Here is a 26141-nt window from a genome sequence, read left to right as displayed (position 1 = left end):
GCGGCACACTTTCCCGGTGGCCAACCGGCCGTCCCACCCGTGGCTGCCCCTGCTGTGCCTGCTCCGGCTCCGGCTCCCACGCCCCTGGCACCAGCTCATCCCGCGGCTGACCGCCCCCCTTTTACCCTCCAGCAAATGGAGGCAGTCCTTCAGAGAGGTCTGGAGGAAGCTAACAGCGCGGAGATCGCCCAAGTGCGCGGGTTCTTGGCGCGCATCTCTGCCGCATGTGATAGGGCAGAGGAGCGTGAGTGCCGGGGCAGACTCACATCGGAGGATCCTTTTGGTGATGCCGAGATGGAGGACGCAGGTGCCACGGCTTGGACGACGACCAGCCTGCGCGGAGTCCCTCTGTGGATGATGTTCCGCCTCGCACCCCGTCTCCCGTTGCAGCCACGGCCCCTGCTTCGCCGTCTGTGGGCATGGGTTCGGAGGTTTCGGAGGAAGAGGGAGAGCCAGAGGGCAGACCCTCAGGTGCGCGGTTCGGCAGCGAGATGGAGGAATTCTCGCGGGAGCGCAGTCGCCGGGAGTTTCGTCAGGCGGTCTCCCAGCCTGCCACCCCGTCTGTCTTCCGGCCAGCTCGCTACCGTCCCGGGAGCTTGCGGGGCCACCGGTTCCGCACGCCTCCCAGCGAGGGGCGCTTGCCGAGTCTCGACTCGGCTGAGCGTGGGCCTCGTTTCTCGGTCCATGGCTACTCAGACACGGACTGACAGGACCGCACTGGCGGTTGAGATCGTCCCTCTGGGCACGGCCAAGTCGGTGTCCTGTCGGTTGTGTCTCCGTGGGTATGTCATGGCCGGGTTTAGTACATAGTTCTCGGCGGGGGGTGTTTGGAAAGGATAGAGTATGGTGTTTTGGCGTTGGGCGTTGGCGTTTTCATGTCACACAGACTTTTGCATGCTGACGCCAAGTGGTGTCGGGTCCCCCATGCACATAACCTACTCAGAGGGGGTTGTCCCTGGGGTCGTCAAGTGGCGGCCATTGCGCTGTCCTGCTTGCAAGGCACGCGAAGGCCCAAACCACGTGCATAGTCACCTCATTCATGCAGATTGCTGCTGAGAGACACCAACTTTGGTACACTATATCTCCGCCAGAAAACATCGTGGACGTGATATAACTTTTGCCCCCGAATAAACAGAGCCCAGTGATTCCAATGATATAGTTGGCGTTCCAATCGGACATAAACTCGTGCCAACAGAGATCAATTTGTCAGGTGGTCCAGCAAAAGCAAACTTGGAGGTTGCAGAGACCAAGGCCCAGACACCTGCACCCATGACACGCCAACTTGCACACGCCATAACTCCACCACAAAAAATGCTGGACGTGATGCGACTTTTGCTCTTGAATGCGCTGAAGCTAGGGATTTGAATGGTGTTGTCCGTTTCCAAATTGCTCTTCTTTTCGTCATGTCAGCGGGCAATTTGCTATGCAGCCACTGTTGACATATAGCTTGTGGCCTGATTTGAGGCGTGGTCCGGGTAGTGTCTGGGACTGACGAAATGCGCACCTAAAACTGTTCCATTTTGGTGTGCGCCTCGCGAGGCGCAGACACTGGCGGACCAGCATCTAACTTCCACCACACCAAGTCAGCTATGTCATTATAGCACGTCGCAAAAAGACATATGTGCGCAACCATGAATTGAACCCTCATTGTTTCAAGTCGTTATTTAACACAGAAGTACCCAACTACGCCATCCTGCCATGAAATCCAGCCATCTGATCTTCCCGATTCCGGATTGGAGGTCGCCGCCCTACGCGTTGCACCCTGCAGGCCCAAGGACATCACCACCCATTTGCCCACATAAACAGCCTTAATACATAAATGAAGTATTGCGTTTGCTTTATAAGGAAACTGTTTCAACTCCGTTTTGTGGGCTCGTGATCCCACCGTTCACTGGCCATGGACGAACCTAGGATTCGACCGGACTGGACCCGGCCGGCGCCAGCGGGCTCAACGGACTTTGTTATAGACTTTGCTAACAACTACTTACAGACGACCTAAGCATTCAACACTCAACACATACCACCAGTCAAGGAAAAGACTTAAACACCAAGGTCAAGGAAAAGACACAAACACCCGTTTCGGTGCTGTTCGTCATACTTCTCGGGAGTGGTGGCCTTCCAAAATCTAACCACCCAGCGCTGGCAAGCCGCTGTAGAACCAACTCTGCAACTGACTCTGCAAAGAGTTGGGGGATGGAGAAGCGCCCAAGACGGCCCCGGTAAAATCGTGGGCTTGAGGGTGGCCTTCATTCTTGCCAGTCTAACCTATTTTTGATGTATGTATTAAATATTAACTGCTAAATGAATAAAACAATCCATGTCTTTGATCTTGCAAGAAACGCAGCATAGTATAACTTAGAAAGTCTTGCACTTACATTTCAAGACATACTACTTGTCTTCCTCCCTCCCCTTCTCTTCTTGGTTTTGCTACTCTAAGGGTTCCAGAACAGCGACAGGGAGCGCCGATGTCTTGAGTACGCATATTTGTTTCCTTTCTCCTGTAGTCTTCTTCCACGTACTCTATATCTGCTGGCTTGCACTTTCGGTGTGGCACTCCTCCTGGTCCTCCTCCTGGTCCTCCTCCTGGTCCTCCTCCTGGTCCTCCTCCTGGTCCTCCTCCTGGTCCTCCTCCTGGTCCTATCAAGTCCGTTTATCAGATATTCGCGAAGCCAGGACGGGCTCTGGGCTTGTAGTCCTCCTTCTTCGCGCTCCTCCTCCTTCCGTCGCTTTTGTTGTCGGCCGGCCTAGTGGCCAGCAGTCTGTTCTGAACGCTCTGCGATGCGTCCCAGCCAGCCAGCCTCTTTACGATCCCCTCGACGATTCCAAACTCCATGGCGTATGTGTCCTTGCATACCGCGTTACCGCTCGAGCAGAATTTACGAAGCTTAGCGATAGACATTCATATGCCAATCGTTCCATAGGAGAGAAGGAGCGCTGCCGACTTAACGCTCAGGTTGGTGCCCTCTGTGCCGACCTTTCTACTCTTGACCATCTAATCGTATAGGAAGCCGCAGGCGGAAGGGGGCCCGCAGCCGAAAAGGTTGAGTTCCTTGATCAAGTACTCACGAAGCCAAGACGGGATCTAGGGCTGGTGGTCCTCCTTCCCCTTGGCCCTCTCCCTCGTGGTCTTCCCCCTCATGGTCCTCTTCGCGCTCCTCCTTCTTCCCCTTGGTCCTCTTCCTCGTGATCTTCCCCCTCGTGGTCCTCCTCCTCCTCGTGGTCCTCCTGCTTCTGGACATTTCAGGAACGTACTCGATATGGCTGTAATCGATGAAGGCGACAGTCGAGTCGGAGTATCTGCGTGAACGACCAGGAGGGCGCCTGGACCAGGAACGTACTTGATGTGGCTGTAATCAATGGAGGCGACAGTCGAGTCGGAGTATCTGCGTGAACGACCACGAGGGCGCCCAGGGCTACGAGGGCGCCTGGAGCCTCGTAGTCGGCCCGGCGGCCTTCTAGGCGGCCGTCTCAGTCTGCCTCCAGCCATCACGAGATGTGGGCGGGAGAAGGTATCGATATGATTAGAACGGTAATGACAGCCCTGACGAGTGGGTATTGAAAATGCTAGAAAGCCGCCTTACATGCGTGCATCTCATCGAGAGTTTAAACGCGAAATTGTGAACAAGGCATGAAAGGTGGAGGGGTGGTGATCAGAAGAAAAAGCTCGTGTTAGAGTTTAAGCTTGAGTGCCTGCCTAAGTGGGTACGCAAGGAGGGTGCTCTGGGCGAGTGCTCGTCGCTTTTGTTGTCGGCGGGCCTAGTGGTCAGCAGCTGATGGGGGAGCTGCCCCTGAAAGCTCTGGCACAACACCAGTTGCTGAGTCCAGGCAAGCACCGGCTGGATCTTCATGAGAGTAGTCGTCTTCCTCGTGGTCCCTCATGCGTAGTCGTCTTCCTCGTAGTCCTCTTCTTCACGCTCATCTTCTTCTTAGTGCCCTTCCTCCTAGCCCCTTTCGTTCAGACGACTGCAGCCCGCGCCTCAGCCAACACCGGCGTCTTCTTTAGAGACAGCCCGTCTTGTTGTCCGCGCAGAGAGAATCCCGAGCATATTACCGAGCGGCCCCAATGGGACTTGGAGATGCGAGGAAGATAGCTGCAACTATATTGTTCTTTCGGCTGAAGATCTGGAGAGCAAAGACATCTTCACGAGGTATTTTCAGCACCTCGCGAGCTGGGCTGAAAAGTTGAACTCAGCACTCCAGAGGGAACTCGAAATCACATGCCTATCAAGCAGCCCCAGCACTCCAGAGCGTGCCTGGGTGGGCGGATGATAGGCCGAGGAATATAAGTCTCGGAACGACGTGGCGGAGCCGCCGGAGCTGGTGGAGCATCCTCCATGCGGACGTCCTTTTCCACACTTTGTCTGCTCGCGCGAGACTTGAGCCGGTGGAGCATCCTCCATGCGGACGTCCTTTTCCGCATTTCGCCTGCTCGCGCGAAACTTAAGCCGGTGGAGCATCCTCCATGCGGACGTCCTTTTCCGCACTTTGCCTGCTCGTGCGAAACTTGCTTCTCCTACTTCGGTCAGTCACCACAGAGGGAACTCGGAATCACATGCCTATCAAGCGGCCCCAGCAGGACCAGGAGTAGGAGTAGGAGGAGGAGGGTGGAGGTGGTGGAGGAGGAGGAGGAGGAGGAGGAGGAGGAGGAGGGAGATGCAAGGCTGGTGGCTCTCAAACAATCCCTTCGTGTGAGGTTCCGCGCAGGGAGGGCATAAACTGATTTCGGGCCAGTGCCTGAACTCTTCTATGTCCAGTAGGAGGCGAAAGACGTGGCTGGTGTTCTCCAGTAGGAAAAGAAAAACGCGGCCGGGGGGGTTCTCCAGTAGGAGGAGAAAGACGCGGCTGGGGGGTTGTAGAGCGATCTGGGCGCTCAGAATCTGCACCGGAATGCTTCCTCTTTTCACCCGTATCGGGAGATCGTACAGCAAACATTATTATGCTGGGGGACGCGTAACGCGTGTGTTATTGGAAACTGTGTAAAGAGTCTGGATTAATGGCAGGTGATATCGAAAGGTAGTTGGTGGAAGAATGCTTAAATGGAATAGAAAGCTGGATTTAATAAAAAGGGAAGGTTTGATTGAGATTCTTGCTGAAGTGCTGCTTTCGACAACCTCATCCTGGATTACTACCACGAAGGACTCGGTGCATTAAGGTGGACATTCCGTGGGCGCTCGTCACCAGCATCAGCGTAAACATTCCGTGAGAACCCATTAAGAAAGAGTGTCGAGGAGAAGATTCTTTAAGTGGCTTAGCTCCGGGGCCGGCCTGGCTGAGTGTGACGTGACGTGATGGGTGTTGTCGTAGCAACCCACACTGAATATTGCCACTTGCTGAGTTACGTTGTGTGCGCCTCGCGAGGCGCACATATAAATTTAGGTGTGCGCCCCGCGAGGCGCACGAGGCACATCTCAGCAAGTGGACATGTGGCAGAGTGCTGCCAAAACACACGCATACATACACCCTCATACATACACCCTCACACATACACCCTCATACATAGATACGGCATGAATACGATATTAACAAAAGACACTATATACCTTTATCTATTCATCTAGCCACCCTGCCTACATGCCTGACGCGCTTGGTCCAGGCTTACTCTCCTGAACGGCAGACGCTGCCTCATAAAGGGCGTCGGCAAAGCTCGAGAACACTCGGAAAGGCGACGGCGACCTCTCCGGCGGGGACAGGGCGCCCTCCTCCATGCTGGGCTTCAGGATCTGACCTGCACTCAGCCTGCGGTCATAGTCCTTGGACCGCAAGAGATCAACGTCGTCATTCTTAATACGCAGGTCCGCAAGGCAAAAGGAGACACTGAACATGATCCCGTCCAGGCAAGTGACCCGGGACACGGCCACGTAAGTGAGGCCGCTGGCGAAGTCACGCCCAGAGATGTCAAGGACGGCCTTGGCCAACGTTGCGCCCTGTGACTTGTGCACAGTAATGGCATACGCAATAATGCAAGGGAACTGCGTGCGTATGCAGAGCACGGTGTCCCTTACGAATTCGCGCTGCACCAGGAAGACGGGCACTACGTCGCGAGGAATCTCCGGCCGGTCGGGAAAGCAAGGCCGCCCCGTATAGCTACCCATCTTAACGAGGACAACGAACGGCAGAGCTTGTATCTCCACAGGCAATAGGACTCGCTGCAGGTGTGGCGCTGCACGCGGTTGACAACGCGGGACAGCATGAGGAAGGAGCTGTCGCTGCCCATCTTGTACTTCAGGGGGTTGTCCTTCTGCGGCGGCATCTGGCGGCCCGGCTCGGGGTTTCACGCATGGACATGCACGCCCCAGAACTCAGCAAACTCCTGCTTCTGAACCTCATTGACGAAGCTGTCCACGGGCACCTTCGGGGCGCCGTCGACCCAGAAAACCCCATGTACGTGAGTGCTCCCGCGGCCCTGCCACTCAAAACTGTACCAGTAGGCTGTGATATTGAGCTTGGGGGTGAGGTACTCCTGAAAGAATATCTTGAAGCGGTGGTAGAAGTGGTGGGCCGCGATGTGAGGGTTCTCCCGGAGGTTCTTGCGCGAGATCCTCATCTTGCCAGCGTCGTCGGCCGCCTTCCACTCCTCGTAGTTGGGCATCGCACGCTGCAGTGACTCCCAGTGCAAGTCGGCCGCCGAAAACGTGAGGAAGATGTGGGGGCACTTCATGGCATAGCACATAGACTGCAGGTCGTTCTGCTGCTGGTTCCAGAAGGGTCGGGTCCCCTTATAGACATACGAAAGACTTCCGGCACTTATACTTCTTGTTAGATAGCATAGATCCCCTCAACCCAGTTGCCACTGCAAAGAGTCTGGTATGTATCGACAATAAGAACAGATTATTACAGACTCGCAAGTCACTTGCTGAATATCTCCGGGAATACCGTGGCTTCAACACTCAACAAGCACTGGATTTTCTAGAATGCTTCGCCCAGCAGTCCAAGAGAGGGCAGACACTCTGACTGCTGTCAGACACAGCAAGCATCCAGCCAGGAAGATACTAGAAGATGTCACAGCTGCAAAGCGACCAGATGCAGGTTTACAGATAGAATGAAAGCAAGCACAATTCCAGCTGTGTTGACTTAGTCGAGGTTAGCAGACTCCCCACTGTGTTTTGGTGGGGAGTCTGCGCAGCCCTACATTTACAGCCCAAAACACGTTGCCCCCACCCTTGGCATTTGTTGTTCCTTCCTCAGCCGCGACAGCAGCATCAGCAGCATCAGCAACAGCAACAGCAACAGCAAGAGTCAGTTTCTGGTCAAATTTTGAATGACATATGTTTCTTTGGTCATTTAACTAACGATTCATCTAGTGACTTCTTTTCAAATTGGTGGTGGAAGTGGTGGTGTTGGTGGTGGAGGAGCGGGTGGCGGCCCAGGTATGTCTTACCCCCACGGTTACATCGACACGTGTCAGACAGGCATTTGGCAGATGGGGAACTGCCGATTGGCCTGAAGACGCGTGTAATGTTAATCTTATTCTCTTAATTGGGCATCTCTGACAGTTTTTCTCAGTGCTCGCGTGGGACTACGTCAAGGCGAACGTTCCTGCGGTGGCTGCGCGCTACCCAACAACAAGGCCAGACAACTGGCTTGTCAAGAAGTTGTTAGATTTGCCGGTGGTCAACGAGCTCGTTGATAGCGATCACCGCCGCGCAAACAGTGCAGCCTTTGCACTGGGCCCTGCCTCTGACACGTCTCTTGTCAACAAAAACCTGATTGCAGTCCTTTGCCAAGTCACTGGCACGTCCGGCCCTGCCTGTGATAAGTGTTGTCGGCAGCACGGCTTGTGGCAAGGTTGCGTGAGGGCTCCCAACGTTGGTCCTGTACCTCTGATCCCAGGAGGTGCTTGTTCAAACTGCGCGTATAATGGTCGGGCCAGAGACTGTCAGACCACATCGCAGCCGGCTGTCAACATGCCGGCACCTCAGTTTGTCCAGCCCGCCCAGCCTCCTATCCATGGGCATCAGGTACACAACACCGGGGGAAACGAAGAGGAGGAGGAGGAGGAGGACTATGACATGGGCTTTGGTGCCATGTCTGATGAGGACCTGCGCTCGCCGCACCTCTCTTCAAGTCCAGCTCAAGCGTCTGTTTCGGTCGGTGGTTAGGAGCCGTTTGCCGATTCAGACGTGGAGGCCATGGATATCGATGAAGTTGAAGGCACCCCGGCACCTCAGAGCCAAGAATGGCCAGAGGATTTCTCTCCAAGTCTCGGGAGGATAGCACAGCTCGATGAATTGGCCACCGGGCTGGTTCGTCGCCGCGCAGAAGAGAAGATCGCTCGTAAGAGGAGCAAGCTTTGTCGGCAGATGCGAGACGAGAAGGGCAAACTGCCTCGTCTTAACGCTGCATAAAGCATACAGGACGGGACCTGGGGGGCTGCGTCGCTGCGTAGATAAGTAGGTAGTGTTCATAGTTTGCGTTTGGTTTCTTGCTTTCTTTGTGTTTACTCTCTACGGTTGGGGATGTCAACCGGTCCATCCAAGTGGTATGTGGCGCCCTCCCAAGTGGGAGTTGGTCATTGCAATGTCCGGCTTGCCAGGCATGCGAAGACTGCTCAGGGCTGTTATAGGGAGTTGACAATGGGAATCTATGTCTAGCCATGTAAGGATTGGCAGACTCCCCACCTAATTTGGGTGGAGAGTCTGCCAAGCCTTACATCTTTGCAACATGCTTACCTTGCCACTACACGTGAAGACTGATCTTGGAAATGGTGCTCTGCCCACAATTTGGCAGATTCCAAAGCTGAACAGCTATCAATTGACCCAAATTTTATACCGTCAGAATCTCTGGCTTCTGAGGATTCGGGAGCAAAAATCGTATCACGTCTGGTATTTTTTTGGATAGAGTTATGGGGGGGCCAAGTCGGTATCTCTTCCTCGGAGACAAGTCATAGTCTCCACGGTGGCTGCCACTGGGTGGGGAATCTTCCCATATAAGTAAATTGCTCCTTCTGGTATGGACATACCAAGACCGTTATTCAGTGAAAGAGCTGACAGATGTCCTAGACTCCCCACCTAATTTCGTGCCATTTAGGTGGGGAGTCTGGGACATCTATCAGCTATGCCACCAAGACCTTGTTAAAAGCAGATATCAAAAGTTACCAGCACCAGAGGTTGCAAAAAAAAAAGAAAGAAATTAACTCAATGATAGATAGAAGGTGCCATCTTAATTTCCAAACTTTATCCTGGCTCTTCGTACGTTACGCTGCGACTTTTTATGCTTAGGTGGTGCAAGTGAGCTTTTAATGCAAAGTTAATATCAGCCCTTTACTTGCCCAGTTTTCCATTACACCTTTCCTTTGACTTTTCACAATACTATCAACTCGAAGGGAAGGAAGGAAAGAGATCATCTTTCAGTGAGTCACTTGCATAACCAACTAACTGCCATCTGAGGAAGTAACCCTCCCAGCCACTCAAGCAGCCTCTTGCCCACCGGCATAAAACCCTTCCTCTCTCTCTTCCGCTCCTCTCTCTTCTTCTTCCCTCCTTCATCGTGCAACACATACATCTAAGTCTCCTCCTCGTGTTGCATGATCCTTTCAACGTCAAAATCTACAAATAACAATCAATCTTCATCATACAATGGCTGCTCCTGCCCCCCCAACCATGACGCTGCTCGGTCAGGTCATGTGGCGCACTATCGACGGCCAGCTTTATGCGGTCTTTCCCACGGCGATGGGTACCAGTCGCACCCAGCTGAACAGACTCGCCATCAATGTTCGTTCCAAAACCCTTCTCGCCACATTTTTTGTGATTACGCATTAACTAGCTTTCAGGACAAGGAGACGACTGCCCTTCAGCTTCAGTCACGCAACGTCCTCATTCGCATGTATCCGAACGAGGATATTGAACTCCTCGCTGCCAAGATCGTCCGTCTTCCGAACCTCTTCCGTGCGTTCATCATCGCCTCGCGCGGACTCTTCGTCCATCCGTGCGCCAATGAGTGCACCGACCTCACGACTACCAGGTTCCGGAATTGCATGATCATCCCTGGATTCGAGGACGATGCTTGTGCGGAGTGTGTCTGGCATTCGGACGGTCGTCACTGCGAGCACAATACTGCTGCCCAGGCGTCGTCATCTGACGATGAGAGCAATGCCTAGATAAGGGACGAGGGACGCCATTAATACCTCGGATGATCCTGAGTAACCAGGGGTAGGCTTATCGCGGGCTTCGTGGTCCGACACTCGTCAAGTGGTGATTCTGAAAGGTTGGGATTGCATGCGGTGAGAAACATTCGGGTAGAGTCGTTGCGCGATGGGTTCTTGTTTCATTAGTTGACAATTTGACTCCCCTCTCACCAATCTCTCCTTGCTCAAAACTATCTACCGTGTCATTGCTTTCCCACTCGTAAGCCTGAGACTTCTTCTTGAAAGAATGGGCCACTAACATAGAGCACCATGTTCAGATACCTTGGCCTTAAAGTGTTGTCCATGTTGTATTCCTATTCACATTCGACTTAAGTTATGCCTTCCCTATAAGACCAACCCTCTCCATAATTTTAAATAACGAGCCGGGCTTTCTTATATGCTTGAACCTGCTTTGCGCCTTGTCATACACACAGGCTTTTGGTGTCTCCCTCTGCCAGTTCCTGTGCGCCTTGCGAGGCGCAGAGCTGCCCAGAGCGGGAAGTCACTCCTCCCTTAACACCACATCGTGATATCAGTAGTGTCGCTTCCCGGGTACATATGGTATATACAGAAGTTAGATTAATTAACCAATCCATACACAGACCGACCAACCCAGGAATGATAAACATTTTGCAAATTCTTCCCGTTTACAACGAGCTCTGCTCATCGTTGCCATGAAGCGAGGCCGAATGACACCTCCTCTCTACCCTTTATCAGATTGCCCGTTCCAGTGTCCCACTCTCAGGGGAAAATTGCCAGCTGGCTACAACCTACCAGCACTACGGGAAAGTGCTCCTCGCCGGCTTCGCCGTGCTCGTCCTCACGCCCGTTTCTGACTTCGTCACGTAGAAGTGCCGCTCGCCAGCTTCGCCGGGGCCGTACCCACGCCAGGCGAAAGGCCGAAAAGAAGTCCAGAAATTCGATCCGCGCGGGAAACGCACTCGCAACCTTCGCGATTCCGACTTCGCCACGAGAAAGTGCTCCTCGCTAGCTTCGCCGCGGTCGTCCTCATGCCCGTTTCTGACTCCGCCACGGGAAAGTACCGCTCTCCAGGACTGCCGAGACCATACCCACGCCGGGGAAAGCCGAAAACAAGTCCAGAAATTCGATTCGCGCGGGAAACGCACCCGCAGCCCTCGCAGCGTCAAGTTCAGCCACCCGGCTCTCCACGTCCCGGCCCGGCGGAAAAGCAGAAAAGAACTCCACGAATCGCTCCAAGCGTCACTCGCACCCGCAGCCCTCGCGGCGTGAAGTTCAAGCGGCTCTCCACCACGAAGGAGAAGGCATCACAGCGCCAACAAGAGGACTCCAGCCTCAAGAAAACTCCCAAAGAAGGAAGATCCCCTCCCAAGGCAAGACGAGGCGGCCCAGGCCGAAAAAAGAAGCTCGCCAGGCTTGGGAGGGGATCAGATCGTAACAAGGTCTCTCCAATTCATTTAATCAGGGGGCCACTGGCCCTCAGGATCTTGGTTTTGTCATCACGACGCCTCTGCCGGCTAGACCACGTGACCGCGGTTTTCGTTACCACGTGACGACTTCCCAGGTCCATAAAGGGGTGTCACGTGACCTTGCCACCACCATCAGTCGGCTTTCGGCTTTCCGTCACGCCTGTGGCGTTTGACCAATCAGATCGCAGGGTTTCGAGAACCATGGCGACGTGGCCACCGCTGCACTCTGAGGCAGTGCCCGCAGCGGTTGACCAATCAGCTTGCAACTTTTCTGACCCATGGTGCGCCGACCGAGTTCCCATTCACAGACTATTCTAGACGAATAGCAAACAGAGCATTCGCCAGTGCCGCCGGGAATCGAAGAGTGAGGAAGGATGGCGATCTGATAGGAAGGCCCCCAAAAGATACGGGCGCGGTTTACTCTTGGTAAGGGCGCCCTAGAAATAGCCCATGGGTGAGTGAGTGGATGAGCCGACCGGACAGGATTGCTTGCCTGCTTAGAAGCAGTCTTGGGCTGCCCCAAGCTCCCGCAGTCTTTTGTCGCGCGGCCCGGCCATCCATCCATCGTTCTGGGGCCACCAGGACCTGTCAGTCAAGTCAGACACATCGGTCGATGGATCGCACACAGTCACATCATGTGGGCAAATGGCAGGCCAAGCGCGAGACGCACGGCACGGCAAGCACAGCATGTAACGGAAGGGCGATTGTGCGCGAACCGGATCGGGCCAAGAGTGCGTGGTCAGGTACCCGTGGGATAATACTGCCTCTTAATGACTCCGGGGCTGACTGGAGGCAATGCAATCTGAGCGCCGCGATCGCCGAGAGGCATTTACTCATTTATTAGTAGTTGGTGCTCTATGGGTGCGCCGGTCGGGTTTCAGGTGCCAGCGCCTTGAAATCAGACCATTCAACTTGTCGCGCGACCGCTGGGAAAACCACTTTGCGAAAGCATACGATCCCAGAGGCAGAGAAAGAAAGAGAGGAAGAAAGAAAGAGGGAGAAACCATACACCCTCTACTATTCTTGGGTGGGTGTGTGCGACTGTCGCTGGCGCAAGGTCAAGCTTCCGAGTGAGTGGTGCGGGCGTGGTCTTGTGATTCGTTGAATCAGAGTTCGTCGTCTCATGTCGCTCCATGATGCGAACCTGACCTCGGACAGCCGGTGAGACTATACTCGCCAGAGCGACTGACGGGCCTCGATGTGCGCATGAACGAGAGGGCGGAGGGTCTCAGGCAGGTGGTATTGAGCTGAGGGGCGGATTTCCCGTCAATGAAGCAGCTCTGGCTTTGGGGATTGGGGGATCGCCTTTCGCACCTTGATGTCCGGGTAGTGGGAATCCGTCATTGAGGAGACAGACCGAGAGTTTGACCAAGCAGGCTGCCCGATCCAAGCTGCCGGGGATGATTGCGACTCGGACGAGGGTCGTCATTCAACCATTAGTGGCTGGGCCTGGGAATGCGATCCCCAGGATCTCTCAACCTCAACCACAACCACATCTAAGCCAGTGGTGGAGGGTGGTGGTGGTGCCCTTGGATCTTGATACGGACCGCCACACCACATGCAGCTCTACTGCGAAGCCCTGGCTTCTCAGCGTGCCATCGACAGCGAAGCCATACTCCAGTCAGCCAGTCTGCCAGTCCACTACGTGAAGACACTAGCAATAAGGGCCATGCTAGCTGACCCATGGCCCAAGGACCACAGTGCCGTGTAGGGTGCACTCAGCCCAGAAACAGATTGATAGAGAAGCCTATCTGGGCGCGAGCAAGTGGCCAAACAGGACGGGCAATTCGGTGTCCTCCTCGTAACCTTGCAGGCGGCCCACGCAAAGCCAACAAGCCGTCCCCTCTAAAAGCAAGAGCTTCGATGCTGCCACGGAGCCCATGGGTGGAGATGGGTCGCATGCAATGCAAGACAAGTGCCGTAGCGCACATTAGCTGAGTCGTAGCAGGGCCCCGGGAGCCAGGACTCGTACTTCCCAGGCTCCCCAATGCCTTGACGATGGGGACCACGATTGCGCGACGCATCAGACAACTCTCGTCCGCTATGGAGCCACGGGTCTCGCGGATGTCAGGGCTGGGGGACCCGCTTGCTTTGCTGTGCTGTTTGGCCTGCGGCCGCCGGGGTGAAGGGGCAGAGGGGGCAAGAGGGGGAGGGGATGATTGCGAGCTGAGCCGTTTTCAGTCATGCTGACCCCCCCCCCTGCTGAGCGCTTTTGCGACGGTCCGTCGCATCCAGCGCTTCGCAATGTCGGGGCGTCGGGTCCTCAGATACGAGAGGCAATGCTCAAGAGCAATTCCATGACTTGGTGGCCAGTCCGATTCGAGCGAGACAAGCTCTTTCATAGGTCTACGGCGTGCCTATGTGTCGGCTCTGCGATGGTGTTATGATCGCAATAATCGCAATAATCCCGGACGATTTGTCGCTAATCAATTGAATGGCATGATCATGAGGGACCTTTGAAGGCAATCTTCAGTGGCGGCAACAGAGCTTCAGTCCCGCTTTGGCTGGGTGACCCGGGGGCGGGCAATTTGATCAGGGCAGACTGGCCGGGAGAGGGGCTCGCAGCAGTGGGGCCTGGACGGTCGCACCCTTCATTCTCGATTGAATGCATCGGCTGTCGGGACCTGGAGACTCTGGCACTCAAGGATTCAGGACTCATCAAGAGGCGTTGTTTCTATCTGCAACCAATTCAAGGACGAATGCGACATGCAACTGTCGGTCGCGCTTGAAGGGGGATCAAAAACATTGTGCTTCAGGTGGCCCCGGGCGAGGGAATGCGACGGCGATCCTACTGGCCAGCGGCCCAGAAGGGGTCGGCCATGAACAACCAGGCCCAGGGGCAAGCCAGCAACGGCGGCCCACCTCAAGGCCACTGCACAGCACAAGCACCCGTTTGCGCCAGCACCGCCCAGTCGCAAAAACCAAACCTTGGGTGAACAATCCCCCTCTTCTTGGTGACAGAGCGATGCGCCACGCAGTTGACATCGCCAGGACTGTCGGAAATGGTAAAATACTCTGTCAGATTGGCTTTGGGATGCATGCGACAGGATGTTCCCGAAGACGGCGAGTTTGCGACGCAGAATTGACAGGAACCCAGAGCAAGGCACGTGACCAGGCGCGGCGCTCGCGCGGCGGGCGGGACGGGTGACGCGGTGCGGGTCGACCTCGAGTCGGCAGCTTTTGCTGCACCACAGCGCCTCTTGTGAGAAATAAAATTCATGAATCTGACATCCAACGGCTATGGGCTGGCAATGACGGGGTTTTGCGATATCTCCCAAGTGTTGGGGCATCTCTCATCGCATTGTCGCAGTTCGCAGTTGCTCGTTGGGTGACGCGACGAGAATTAAGCGGGCCCCACCAGCCCTCGCGCTATTGGTCGGCTCGTTGATCGGCGTTCTAACATGCCGGTCGCCGGCGCGACGACAGATCCCGGCCCGTGCACGCATCCCTGTCGTGGCATAACACGCAGTAAACAAACACACGCCAGCCATCATGGGCTAACGAGCCCCATTCGTAAGGCTAGAGATTAAGTTGGATTGTTTGCATTGGGAAATCCGCCTGGACATGGACAGGAAGTCGATCTGACGTGCGCGTGTCCGGCTCCTCCTTCTCATCCTCCTCTATGCACCCCCAGCCCGCCCCACGCAATCCGGTCCCCCCGCTTCTGATCTTCAGGAACGACCCTCTTCATCGTCTTCCTGGACGGGGCAATCTCGCAGCCAAGCTAGGGGACGGGTAATCTTGGGAGCTTCGCTTTCGACTTCCTTCATTGGCCCAGTTGGACAACCGTTTTGGCGCGCCGTCAACAGATCAACCACCCCCCCTTCCCTTCCAACACGCACTCGTACTCGCACAACACGCGGCGCCTCTCCCTCGAGGTACGTTCCAAGCTTTGTGTTTGTGCCTTACTGTTTCCCTGACTCACCTCTTGTCTCCTTGCGCGCACCATCCCCTCGTGTTGTATTGTGTCGGCACCTGCCATCTCCCTCTGCAGCTGCATGGTCCACCATCTCTTTCCTCGGCAGTATCAGAGACCACCAGCCCCCCTTCAACACCTTGTTTACCAAATAAACTTTTCGGTCAACCCACTTCTTCGATCCTCCAAGCTCTAATCCCTGTGGCACCAGGCAGCTTGGGTCCCTCGCAGCTCGGGTGCGGCTGTCATCACCCAGTCAACCATCACCCGCTCGCCACTCGACATCCAAAACCCGCATTATCGCAATCAAACTTGTCCACTCCCCGTTTGTTTTGTACAGCTCCTCGTCGACGACAAAGACGGACGCGCGAAGACTAATTCTTCCCGCCCACGCACTGTCTGCCTCGAGTTACTTGATGGTATCGCGTGCCCGACTCCATTCCCAGCTCTGCGTTTGACGTCCGGAACTTCACCACACAACGCCAACTCATTGTATCGCGCTATAACAGCAACACCCAGCATTTGATACGTCGAAAAGCGTCTTTCGGCCTGAAAAATAAGTCTCACTATGGACGCCAGAGTAAGTGACTCCTGACTTTTCTGCCTGCCGTCAAACCCCCTTCCCAAACATCCCCATTGTATTCAACGAGTCCACACTGCCCCGTCTCTTTGCAATCCTTTGCGCGGCATCGAATCCCCAAGCAACACCAAGCTCACTTACTCTGCCTTCCATCACAGCCCCAACGCCCGCTGCGACCCTTCGTGGCGCAAGTTCATCACAACGAGAACTTGTCCCTCAATACCACCGGCCACGCATCCAGGAACGGCCAGACCCATCAGGCCAATTTGAACGGTGCCACGACTGCTGGGGGTTTTAAGGGACCTATCAAGCGAGCCGCCTTTGGAGACCTGAGCAACACGTCTGCGCCCACCGTCAGCCAGGTCACCAAGGGTCTTGTGAAGCACACAGCAAACACGGCTAAGATGGTCCCTTACAAGGACGACAACAAGGAGAACGCCGTCAAGGCTGGCAAGAGCAAGGAAGCCTTCCTGAGACCAGCTCAGCGGCCATCCAATGGTCTGAAGCCCTCATCGACCACAGCCGGCTTCTCACAGACCGAGTCTCGAGGACACACCGTCATGAAACAGAACGCGGCTAAGAAAGCAACCTTTGTCTATGCCGACGAGCCCCAGCAAAAGCAACAGACCCTCAGTCGCCAATACAGGAGCCAACCCTACCTCAGAGCCGCCGACGCGCCTGTCTTGCGCCGAACACAAAGCAAGCATACCATCCAGGAGGAGAAGCCTCACGATGCCGAGGACGAAAACGACGCAACGCCCTACGAGGACGCGGTGGAAGAGCTCCCTCGACGCGACGCGTACTTCCCTCCGGAGTTACCAGTTTCCGAGCATGTGCAGCCACACATGGCTGCTGACACGAAGTCATCCCAGCATCTCCCTGCGCCAGGTTCCATGCACTCGCTACAAACAGCGCCACCCGTGCCGGAGGCGGAGGAGTACTGGGACGAGGAAGACGATGAGGATCTGTACGATGAGCAAGGATACACGACGGCCCATTCATTCCGGTCGCATGGTGACAACACCACCACCGGCGCAACAACTCTCCTCGTACCAAAAGTGACTTCCCGGATCCAGGAGGAGTTGGAAGAGGCCAAATTCTACGTCGAGGACAATCGCCTGCAGGATGACATTGACGAGGAAGAGTGGGACGTGAGTATGGTTGCAGAGTACGGCGAGGAGATCTTTCAGTACATGCGGGAGCTCGAGGTGGGCCGACCAGAAAACCCTCCGTTTCGTGGTGCCCTTGGACTAACACTGGAGAACAGACAAAGATGCTCCCGAATCCTCATTACATGACCGAGGTCCAGGCTGAGATCCAGTGGTCGATGCGCTCCGTGCTCATGGACTGGCTTGTCCAGGTCCACAACCGGTTCTCTCTGCTCCCCGAGACACTCTTCCTGACCGTGAACTACATTGATCGCTTCCTTTCGAACAAGATGGTGTCTCTCGGTAAGCTCCAGCTGGTTGGTGCCACGGCCATTTTCGTTGCAGCCAAGTACGAGGAGATCAACTGCCCCTCCGTACAAGAGATTGTATTCATGGTTGACGGCGGCTATACCGTGGATGAGATCCTCAAGGCTGAGCGTTTCATGCTGAGCATGCTACAATTCGAGCTGGGCTGGCCGGGCCCCATGAGTTTCCTGCGTCGCATCAGCAAGGCTGATGACTACGACCTGGAGACCCGGACCCTGGCCAAGTACTTCCTCGAGGTGACCATCATGGACGAGCGCTTCATAGGCTGCACGCCCAGCTATCTTTCCGCCGGTGCCCACTGCTTGGCACGCCTGATGCTGAAGAAGGGCGAATGGGTGAGTTCAGATCCAACCTACGGTCAGCGTATCGACGGCCATAAGCTAAACTCCCTCTGGTCACTCGGACACATCCACTACTCAGGCTACACGTGGGCTCAGCTCAAGCCCCTCGTGGCCATGCTGCTCGAGTGCTGCCGGTCTCCACAGAAGCACCACACCGCCGTATACGACAAGTATGCCGACCGCCGATTCAAAAAGGCCTCCACCTTCGTCGAGGAGGAGGTGAACAAGGGATTTGTCCTTCCCTTCAACCACTCAGTCCCACGTCTGTCCTTGTGTGGTGCTTCTCATGAGCCTTCTGCTTCGCTGAGGTTTCCCCTCCCCGACCTCATCCTTGCCGAGTCCTGAAGGGCGACTGAGCCTCCGCGGCTAGGCGCCGACCCGAACGAAACATTGCATTTCCTCTGTATATGCTTAGGAAGCCACATACGCAACCCACATCTCGGTCCAGGTGTGATTTGTTGCTCATCTGGCTACCATCCACCGCAGCAGCCGGAATGGAACGAAAACTTTCTTAATATTTCTTTGGCATAGACGACCTCCCTCACTCGCGAGGAACGATGTGCTATCGCCGATCTTGTCCACTCATGTGCTCGGCAGGGCCAACGGACTGTTTCCTGCGATCAACGTCTCTCTTCACGTCTCCGCGCTTCTGCAAGCTGCCACGTTATGGCTGGTCGATGGGCCGACTGCCAGATTGCCAGCTGCTATGGCTGGTGGCCTCAACGCTTGTTCCCTTTGATACCTCTCACGATACCAATTTACACCACCTGATGACTCGACGATAAAAACGATGACGGCATGCGATTGATTCTTTCCGATGGCACTCTTGCGCGCGTTGCATTCTGCTTTCCAGCTTTTCCTACAATTGTTTAATAGCAGACCAGGCGTGCGACACATCTGCATGGCGTTAGGTTTACGAGGGGTGGTCTAGATATAGGGATGGACAGGAAGGGTAAGGGAAATCTGTGGCCAGGCGTTTTGTCATGGGCCCATGATGGTTGAATGGACCTGGATTATGGGGCATGGCACGGTCATCCCTTATAACTTTGACCTGGAGAGGGCCCCGATGGCTCAGCTGCGGCGACAGCTAGTCAAGGTTGTGAGTGACCAGGAAGGTTGTGTATGAAGCATAGTTGAATTTAGAAGGTGAAAAAGACTGATGTTTTGTTATAGTGTGAGACGAGTGACAATAGGTGTGCCCCCGGGATTCATTGTCCGAGATGGATGCCCCCAATTCCGAGTGCAGTGCATGTATCCTAAGGTTTGACGGGCTTGCTGAGTGTAGATAAGGCACCCAGCAGAATTATGGCAATCTGAAAGTGATTTTAGAGCTGTCTGGTGCTCACTGTCCTCTTGCCTCTTTCCATTGCAAGATTTCGTATCCCTGGAACCGGCTCGAAGCATCACTCCCTATCAGCCGTTTCCGTTTGCCTCGGCAAAGTAGGAATTCTGAGACAGCCGCAAAGCACAAGAGGGACTACCAAGGCGACAACATTCCAAGGCAGATCCTTACAATGTGACGAAGGTAGATGTTGGGGCCCCAATATTGCATGAGCAAACCATGTGGAGTAATCGCAGCCTCACTACGGTCTGACCACTTAGCCATCAGGCGAAAATGACTTGACAAGACAGGATACAATTTCCTATCTCAGTTGCTGACGATCAGTCATGCTGAACCTGGGGCTGACCCGCCCGGACAGGCGGGATGCTTGGCAGATCCGGAACAGAGATCTCAACGCCCCAAGCGCACCAGTCCGAGCCCAGGAGACGCTGAACAAAGACCCACTAGGAGGACTGACAGGGCCCGAGTTCTGCCGGCCTGGGGACTTGCCTCGAATATTGTATGTGATTTACTATCAATCTGCTATGTGTCCATCTCATACTATCCAGCCATAAGCGATGAAAGGAGGCTTTGATGACAGTGCATGAGGGATGGATGACACATCAAGGAAATAGGGCACACTATCGGCTGAGCAAATATTAGACGAACTGTTTGCTTGCAGTCCTTGTGTCGTCTTTTCTGTTCCATTGACTGGAATGTTCTGAAAAGCTGGCAGCACAGCTCATGGTCATATTCCAAGGTTGACTGCCGCCCTGAGGGATATTTAAGCTTTCCCCACCCAGTCTGTCGGGAGAGTCCGGCGTTAGCGAGAGAAGGTCCCTTGGGACGATGATCCTTGGGTCATGAGTGCTTTGTCTGGCTCTTGATTGTGCGACGGCGGCAGCAGGCGGGTGACAAAATAAGCGAAACGCTGGCACTAGAGCAAGGGGGACATGGTCCGTGCATGAAGGATTTCCTGGAGAGGGCGGAGGGCAAAGTACTCCGGACCCCATGCCCATTGATCTGGGGGAGCGAGGCTCCCGGCCGGCGTGCTGAGCAGGGTCCTGGCCAGGCTACTACTGTAGCCCAATTCCCCGAACTACTCCGTGCCCGCCGAGGATCGCTCTGCTTTTTGAAAATTTCCAAGCAGCCTTTGACCACCCGCTCGTTGCAACCGACACGTCGCCAATCATTCACATTGTGTCGCACAAGTCATTCTCAACCTAATTCACGGTCGCAAGTACTCAGGCATCCCTAGAATACCACTTTTTGTCTTGCACCCAGCTTTCTCTAGCCTATTGTGCACCTGTCCTGTCCGCTGCGACCAGTGCGAAAGAGGCCAAATTATCGCCAACCGAGAAAAGAGTGGACTCCGAGCGGACCGCCCGCCCCTTTGACGCGCTTGAGTCAACCACATAGGCTCTTCGTTCTGACCATCCTCCAGCATCGGAGCGAACGCCTATCACGAAACGTCCCAGACCTCCTCATGTGCTTGCGATAACCTGGCTCCCACCTCCAACCAGCCTTCTTTTGTTTTGAGCCCACTCTCTACCCAACCCCCCCCCCCCCCTCTGAACCACATACACCTTCCTTGTCCCTGAGATAGCGCCAACCACTTGCACAATGCCCAAGGCAGTCGCTGTGAAGGAGGCTGTCAAGGAGACCCTCATAGGCTCGGAGGAGCCTGTGCAGGTGTCTGCCCAGACAAAGGCTCGCTTCAATTCCAATGCCGTCAAGGACCCCGGGTCCGGAGAGCTGTACATGGGCCCGGACGAGTTCATCAATGCCGTTGCCCCTTCAGACGAAGACTATGTAAGTCAATGCCCATTGACTATTGACTCAGCTCCAACTCCAACACCATGATGCAAGTAGGCTGACAAGTTAACCTGAAAAACAGCACAAGATTAAGCGAGACCAGTATGGCCTCCTCTTCCAGGTCGCAGACCGCCAGAGCAAGGGCCGTATTACAATGCCGGACTGGGCCTACTTCGAAAACCTCCTGAACAAGCCCGACGCCGAATACGAAATCGCTTTTCGACTTTTTGATGTCGAACGCCTTGGTACTGTGAAATACGAGGACTTCCGCCGCCTATATGAGCTGAACAAGGGACCTGACAGCATCCGATTTGACTGGGACTGCGAATGGGCCAAGCTGTATATCGGCAGCACCAAGAAGAGGCATGCCATGGACTATGAGCAGTTCTCTCAGATGCTTCGTGGTCTGCAAGGCGAGAGGATCCGACAAGCATTCTTGCTCTTCGATAAGGACGGCGACGGGTTCATCGAGCCCGAGGACTTCGAGCGCATCATCCTCGAGACTTCCAGACACAAGCTCTCCGACCACATTCTCCAGCACCTCAGCACCCTGTGCAACATCTCCAAGGGCAGCAAGATCTCGTACGCCAACGTGCGTGCTTTCCAGAACATGATTAAAGAGGTGGATCTGGTAGAGCTCATTGTCCGTCGCGCATGTGCCAAGAGCAGCGATGGCAGAATCACCCGTACCGAGTTTCTGAACCAGGCCGCCAAGGTCACTCGCTTCTCCCTCTTCACGCCCATGGAGGCCGACATCCTGTTCCACTTTGCCAGCATTGACGAGCCGTCCGGCCGCCTGACCCTGAAAGACTTCGCCAAAGTGCTGGACCCATCGTGGAGGAGCCCAGCTTACGATGACCAGTCCGGTTCGGGCGCGGCATCCCAGGCAAAGTCCGCTGGTGCAGCTTTCCTCAGCAAGGTCCTGGAGTCTGGGTATAATTTCGCGCTTGGCAGTCTGGCTGGCGCGTTCGGCGCGTTCATGGTCTACCCCATCGACCTCGTGAAGACTAGGATGCAAAACCAGAGGAGCGCCGCCGTGGGGCAGCAGTTGTACAACAACTCGCTTGACTGCTTCCGCAAGGTTGTCCGCAACGAAGGTGTCCTCGGTCTATATTCCGGCGTCTTGCCCCAGCTCGTGGGGGTGGCCCCGGAGAAGGCCATCAAGTTGACCGTCAATGATCTCGTGCGGGGCTTTTTCACGGACAAGAAGACAGGCACAATCCATCCACTAGCTGATCCTGGCCGGTGGAAGCGCTGGTGGTTGTCAAGTGGTTAGTATCCCCCACGTGAAACAAACATGGAGTCGGTCGGACAAGGCATGCTAACCTATATTGTGCCAACAGGTCTTCACCAACCCCCTCGAGATTGTCAAGATTCGGTTGCAAGTACAAGGCGAAGCCGTCAAGTCAGGCGCTGAAACCGCTCCCAAGCGATCGGCGATGTGGATTGTCCGTAACCTCGGTCTCGCTGGCCTCTACAAGGGAGCCTCCGCCTGCTTGCTGCGTGATGTGCCCTTCTCCGCAATCTACTTCCCGACATACAGCCATCTCAAGAAGGATTTGTTCGGAGAGTCGCCGACCAAGAAGCTGGGCATCGTCCAGCTTCTGACAGCGGGTGCCATCGCCGGTATGCCTGCGGCCTATCTCACCACCCCCGCCGACGTGATCAAGACTCGTCTCCAGGTGGAAGCCCGCAAGGGTGACACCACCTACAACGGCCTCACTCACGCCGCCAAGACCATCATGAAGGAGGAGGGCTTCAAGGCGTTCTTCAAGGGTGGCCCAGCCCGTATCCTGCGGTCCTCACCACAGTTCGGCTTCACCCTCGCCGCCTATGAGGTTCTTCAGCGGGCGATCCCGTTCCCAGGCAGCGCAAAGAGTCCGAGCGGCGCCGGTGTGTCGGAGGCGATGGCGACGCTCAAGGACAAGATCGACACAAGCCCATTTGCGAGGAGCAGGAACTCGCTCAAGATCATTCTGGATCTGGACGAGGACTTTGGACGTGCAAAGCTGCCGGATGCGAAGGGATGGAAGAACCTCCCCTCTTTTATTCAGGGCAGCAGCCCCAAGGCATAAGGCGGCTGGAGCCTGAGAAATCAGACGATTCTTTGCAGTCAGGCCACCAGGTTCTGGGCCGGATGTCACCCTTCCACATACAACCCCTCCAACAATCAACCCACCCACCTACTGGCTGAATGCGGGCTTCTCCACATCGGGGGGGGGGGGAGCCGGGGTCACACAACATGGACCCAAGCAAGCAACACCATTCACCAGACTTGTTCCCCATGCTTGCCTCCGCCCTTGACCAGCAAATTGGCAACAGAGGGGGACGAAATGTTCCATGACCACATCAACGAGCATATGCATGCATGCTTAGGCAGGCACCCACGGCGTTTTCAGGGAGATCAAGGAAGTTTTTATTACCATCATTATTATCCTGCTTTACACCATATTCTTAGAGTTCTATGCCCCTTTCACTTTTGATTTTCATATCTCTTCTGTCTGCAGATGTTTCAACATTTTCCCTCCGCACCTACCTATGGATAAGGCAGGTTGTCTTCAGATTTTGTACCACACTCCTGCCATGCTCGAAGAGCCCTGGATGAAGCACACTCTTCTTCAGGGCTATACCCCCAACTCAGCACAGCTGGCATTTTGCCTGCCGAGAGAGGCAATATTGTGCGCGCGTTCATGTGTTCACATGCAAAGAAAGAGAGAAAAAGAAGACAAAGAAGAAGTCGCTAGAGGACTTGCATAGACCTCAGTTGGCCTGAAGATAGATGGCTTCTGCATCATCATAGACGGCATGTCAGATTAGACTAGAGGGTTGAGATCTGCCTTTATTTCCCCGAGGGCGGTCCATTTTGTGTCTCATTGGCACGCCCTTCCCTAGGTCATGTATTCACACAATCAGGAAATAGGTGTCTGGATAGAGTTTGTTTGGAGATGGATGAGCTCGGGAGCTCTTGTCTGGCTAGTTCGGGCCCACACATTGAATGACAGCAGATGATGACTATTGAACCATGACAGTTTGAGTGATTTGCTGGCCCTAGTTGTACTACTGTAAATCCTCGACACTGGGCAATGCCTATATCCCGCCAGATGGTCTTGTTACAATGCGAAGCACAAGTGCACACCTCCAAGCAATACAGTGCAACCGGACCAAGGAGATACCCCTGGGAATTGCACTCTTGATTTCTCCTATGAACAATAGTGATGCTTCTCGCTTTGGACACAAGCCAGTTCCTCAACCACATCAGACCAGACACAGCCCCATGGTTTCTAGGCTTTGGGATAGCAAAGAGTTCACTTCTGTTATTCAGGTTGGTCTTTTTGCCCCCCAAGTTTCTTCACAGTCCCAGGGGGGCCATGATTCTTCTCTTCAAGATAAAGGGAAACATGAATTGAAGAAGCCTGATTGAATGGAAACGGGTTGTAGAGATAGAAAGCCATGCTTCAAAAACTGTGGCTCATTTGATTTTGCTGCTTTCTGGGACCTGCAATTTTCAGATTCAACATATTGCATGCAAGAGGTAGTGGCTTGGAGTTGAGAATGGCAAGATGAAACAGCACATGTCCATTTGGGAGATGGGAACCATCCCACATGCTTGGACTACAAATTGGCCGCCCTTGTAGTGGGCTTGGTTAATGCACCCAGGGTCTCTCCCCAAGTGTTGATTCAATCCAGGGTCCGATAAGATAAGCTCTGATCGTCAGGTGGGGCCGTCGCCTGAGCGCCAGTGCCATTTCTGAGGTCACAGGAGCTCTCAACATCGGCAGTGGCAGTAGCACGCAATCTGAGACGCCAATGCTGTGCAAGAGGCCGGCTAGATTTAGACTATGAAGACCTTGTTCAACGTTTTCCTACTTCACCATTGCCAAAAAAGCTACTCTCCCCAAACGGATGGAGTATAAGTGAATAAAGACCGGCAACAATGGCTGTTGGGTTCTTTGATGTCCTCTCGGGCCTATTCGGCTGGGTTTACACGCTGTGCTGGTCGCTGTCCTTCTACCCACAGCCGCTGCTCAACTTCAGTCGGAAGTCTACGTCCGGCACCACCGTCGACTTCCCGCTCATCAACTGCCTGGGTATTTTGGCCCCTTTTGCCGACCCCCAAGCATTGTCCTTGCTTTTCCGAGTACACACGTAGCTGACCGTTTGCGCACCGGCCCAGGTTTCCTGTCCTACCTCATCTCCAACCTCGCCTTCTACTACAGCCCCGTAGTACGCGAGCAGTACGCGGCACGGCACGATGGCCACACGCCAGCCGTGGCCTTCAACGACATCGTCTTCGCGGCGCACGCGCTGCTCCTCTCGGTGATCACGACGTCGCAGTACTTCCTCCCGGGAACGTGGGGGTTCACGCCGTCGGCGGGCAACCGGCCGAGCCGGTTCATCACGGGCACGGCGCTGGGTTGCACGGCCGGGGTGTTGGCGGTGGTGGTCCTGATCGCGGGGGTGTCGGAGTCGCCGAGCGGCTCGGTCGGGGCGGCGACGTCGTGGTGCTGGCTGGACGCCGTGTACGCGGTGGGCTACGTGAAGCTGTGGATCACGCTCATCAAGTACACGCCTCAGGTGGTCGCCAACTTCCGCAACAAGAGCACGGTCGGCTGGAGCATCTGGCAGATCCTGCTGGACTTCTCGGGTGGCGTGCTGAGCATCGCGCAGCTCGTCATCGACAGCTCGCTGCAGGGCGACTGGAGCGGCGTCACCGGGAACCCCGTCAAGTTCGCCCTCGGCAACGTCTCCATGGTGTACGACCTCGTCTTCTTCGCGCAGCACTACGTCCTGTACCGCGGCAACGACGGCGGAAAGCACGGCGAGAGGGAGGCCCTGCTGGAGAATGGGGAGACGCACGGGCGGATAGATTGAGGGCCTCTTGCTTTGGCAGGTTGGCGGATCTAGTGGTTTTCTGAGTGTTGCACTCACTGTTGGATGTTTGTCTTGATATGTTGAAGTCGCTGTGGAATTATACCCAATGCCCATTACGATAGACTGGTTAGATGGATCTCCGATTACGATGCAGGGACATATAGCCTGAATACTGTCCCCCGCCATTGTCCAAGAACTCGCCCAAGATATGTACAATGATACCAATGTACGAACCATTTGAGTGATCATC

At 55.0% G+C, this 26141-nt stretch overlaps 6 protein-coding genes across 6 annotated transcripts; 5 read left to right on the top strand and 1 right to left on the bottom strand.

Moving 5' to 3' along the window:
- Positions 1-2520: 2520 nt before the first annotated feature.
- Positions 2521-6250, bottom strand: INS49_014983 (uncharacterized protein; the record flags this gene model as incomplete). Its single annotated transcript, XM_043175670.1, has 6 exons — positions 2521-2637; positions 2807-2864; positions 3067-3297; positions 3368-3455; positions 5600-6031; positions 6112-6250. 6 exons carry the CDS (start codon positions 6248-6250, stop codon positions 2521-2523), a joined length of 1065 nt encoding a protein of 354 aa, XP_043020627.1.
- Positions 6251-6996: 746 nt separating this feature from the next.
- Positions 6997-8099, top strand: INS49_014982 (uncharacterized protein; the record flags this gene model as incomplete). The annotated part of the gene is made up of 4 exons (XM_043175669.1): positions 6997-7026; positions 7076-7235; positions 7302-7367; positions 7504-8099. 4 exons carry the CDS (start codon positions 6997-6999, stop codon positions 8097-8099), a joined length of 852 nt encoding a protein of 283 aa, XP_043020626.1.
- Positions 8100-9575: 1476 nt separating this feature from the next.
- INS49_014981 (uncharacterized protein) lies at positions 9576-10096 on the top strand (the record flags this gene model as incomplete). The annotated part of the gene is made up of 2 exons (XM_043175668.1): positions 9576-9710; positions 9770-10096. 2 exons carry the CDS (start codon positions 9576-9578, stop codon positions 10094-10096), a joined length of 462 nt encoding a protein of 153 aa, XP_043020625.1.
- A 5959-nt stretch (positions 10097-16055) lies between these two features.
- On the top strand, positions 16056-18228 carry INS49_014980 (uncharacterized protein; the record flags this gene model as incomplete). Its single annotated transcript, XM_043175667.1, has 3 exons — positions 16056-16067; positions 16226-17275; positions 17335-18228. 3 exons carry the CDS (start codon positions 16056-16058, stop codon positions 18226-18228), a joined length of 1956 nt encoding a protein of 651 aa, XP_043020624.1.
- Positions 18229-20827: 2599 nt separating this feature from the next.
- Positions 20828-23094, top strand: INS49_014979 (uncharacterized protein; the record flags this gene model as incomplete). Its single annotated transcript, XM_043175666.1, has 3 exons — positions 20828-21016; positions 21102-22202; positions 22363-23094. The coding sequence occupies 3 exons, from the start codon at positions 20828-20830 to the stop codon at positions 23092-23094; spliced, it is 2022 nt and encodes a 673-aa protein (XP_043020623.1).
- Positions 23095-24953: 1859 nt separating this feature from the next.
- Positions 24954-25891, top strand: INS49_014978 (uncharacterized protein; the record flags this gene model as incomplete). Its single annotated transcript, XM_043175665.1, has 2 exons — positions 24954-25107; positions 25194-25891. 2 exons carry the CDS (start codon positions 24954-24956, stop codon positions 25889-25891), a joined length of 852 nt encoding a protein of 283 aa, XP_043020622.1.
- Positions 25892-26141: the final 250 nt, after the last annotated feature.

This window comes from Diaporthe citri (assembly GCF_014595645.1).
Source record: "Diaporthe citri strain NFHF-8-4 chromosome Unknown scaffold_8, whole genome shotgun sequence".
NCBI classification, from domain to species: Eukaryota; Fungi; Ascomycota; class Sordariomycetes; order Diaporthales; family Diaporthaceae; genus Diaporthe; species Diaporthe citri.
The sequence above is the reverse complement of the archived record's forward strand: the minus strand, read 5'-3'. Positions and strand labels throughout refer to the sequence as shown.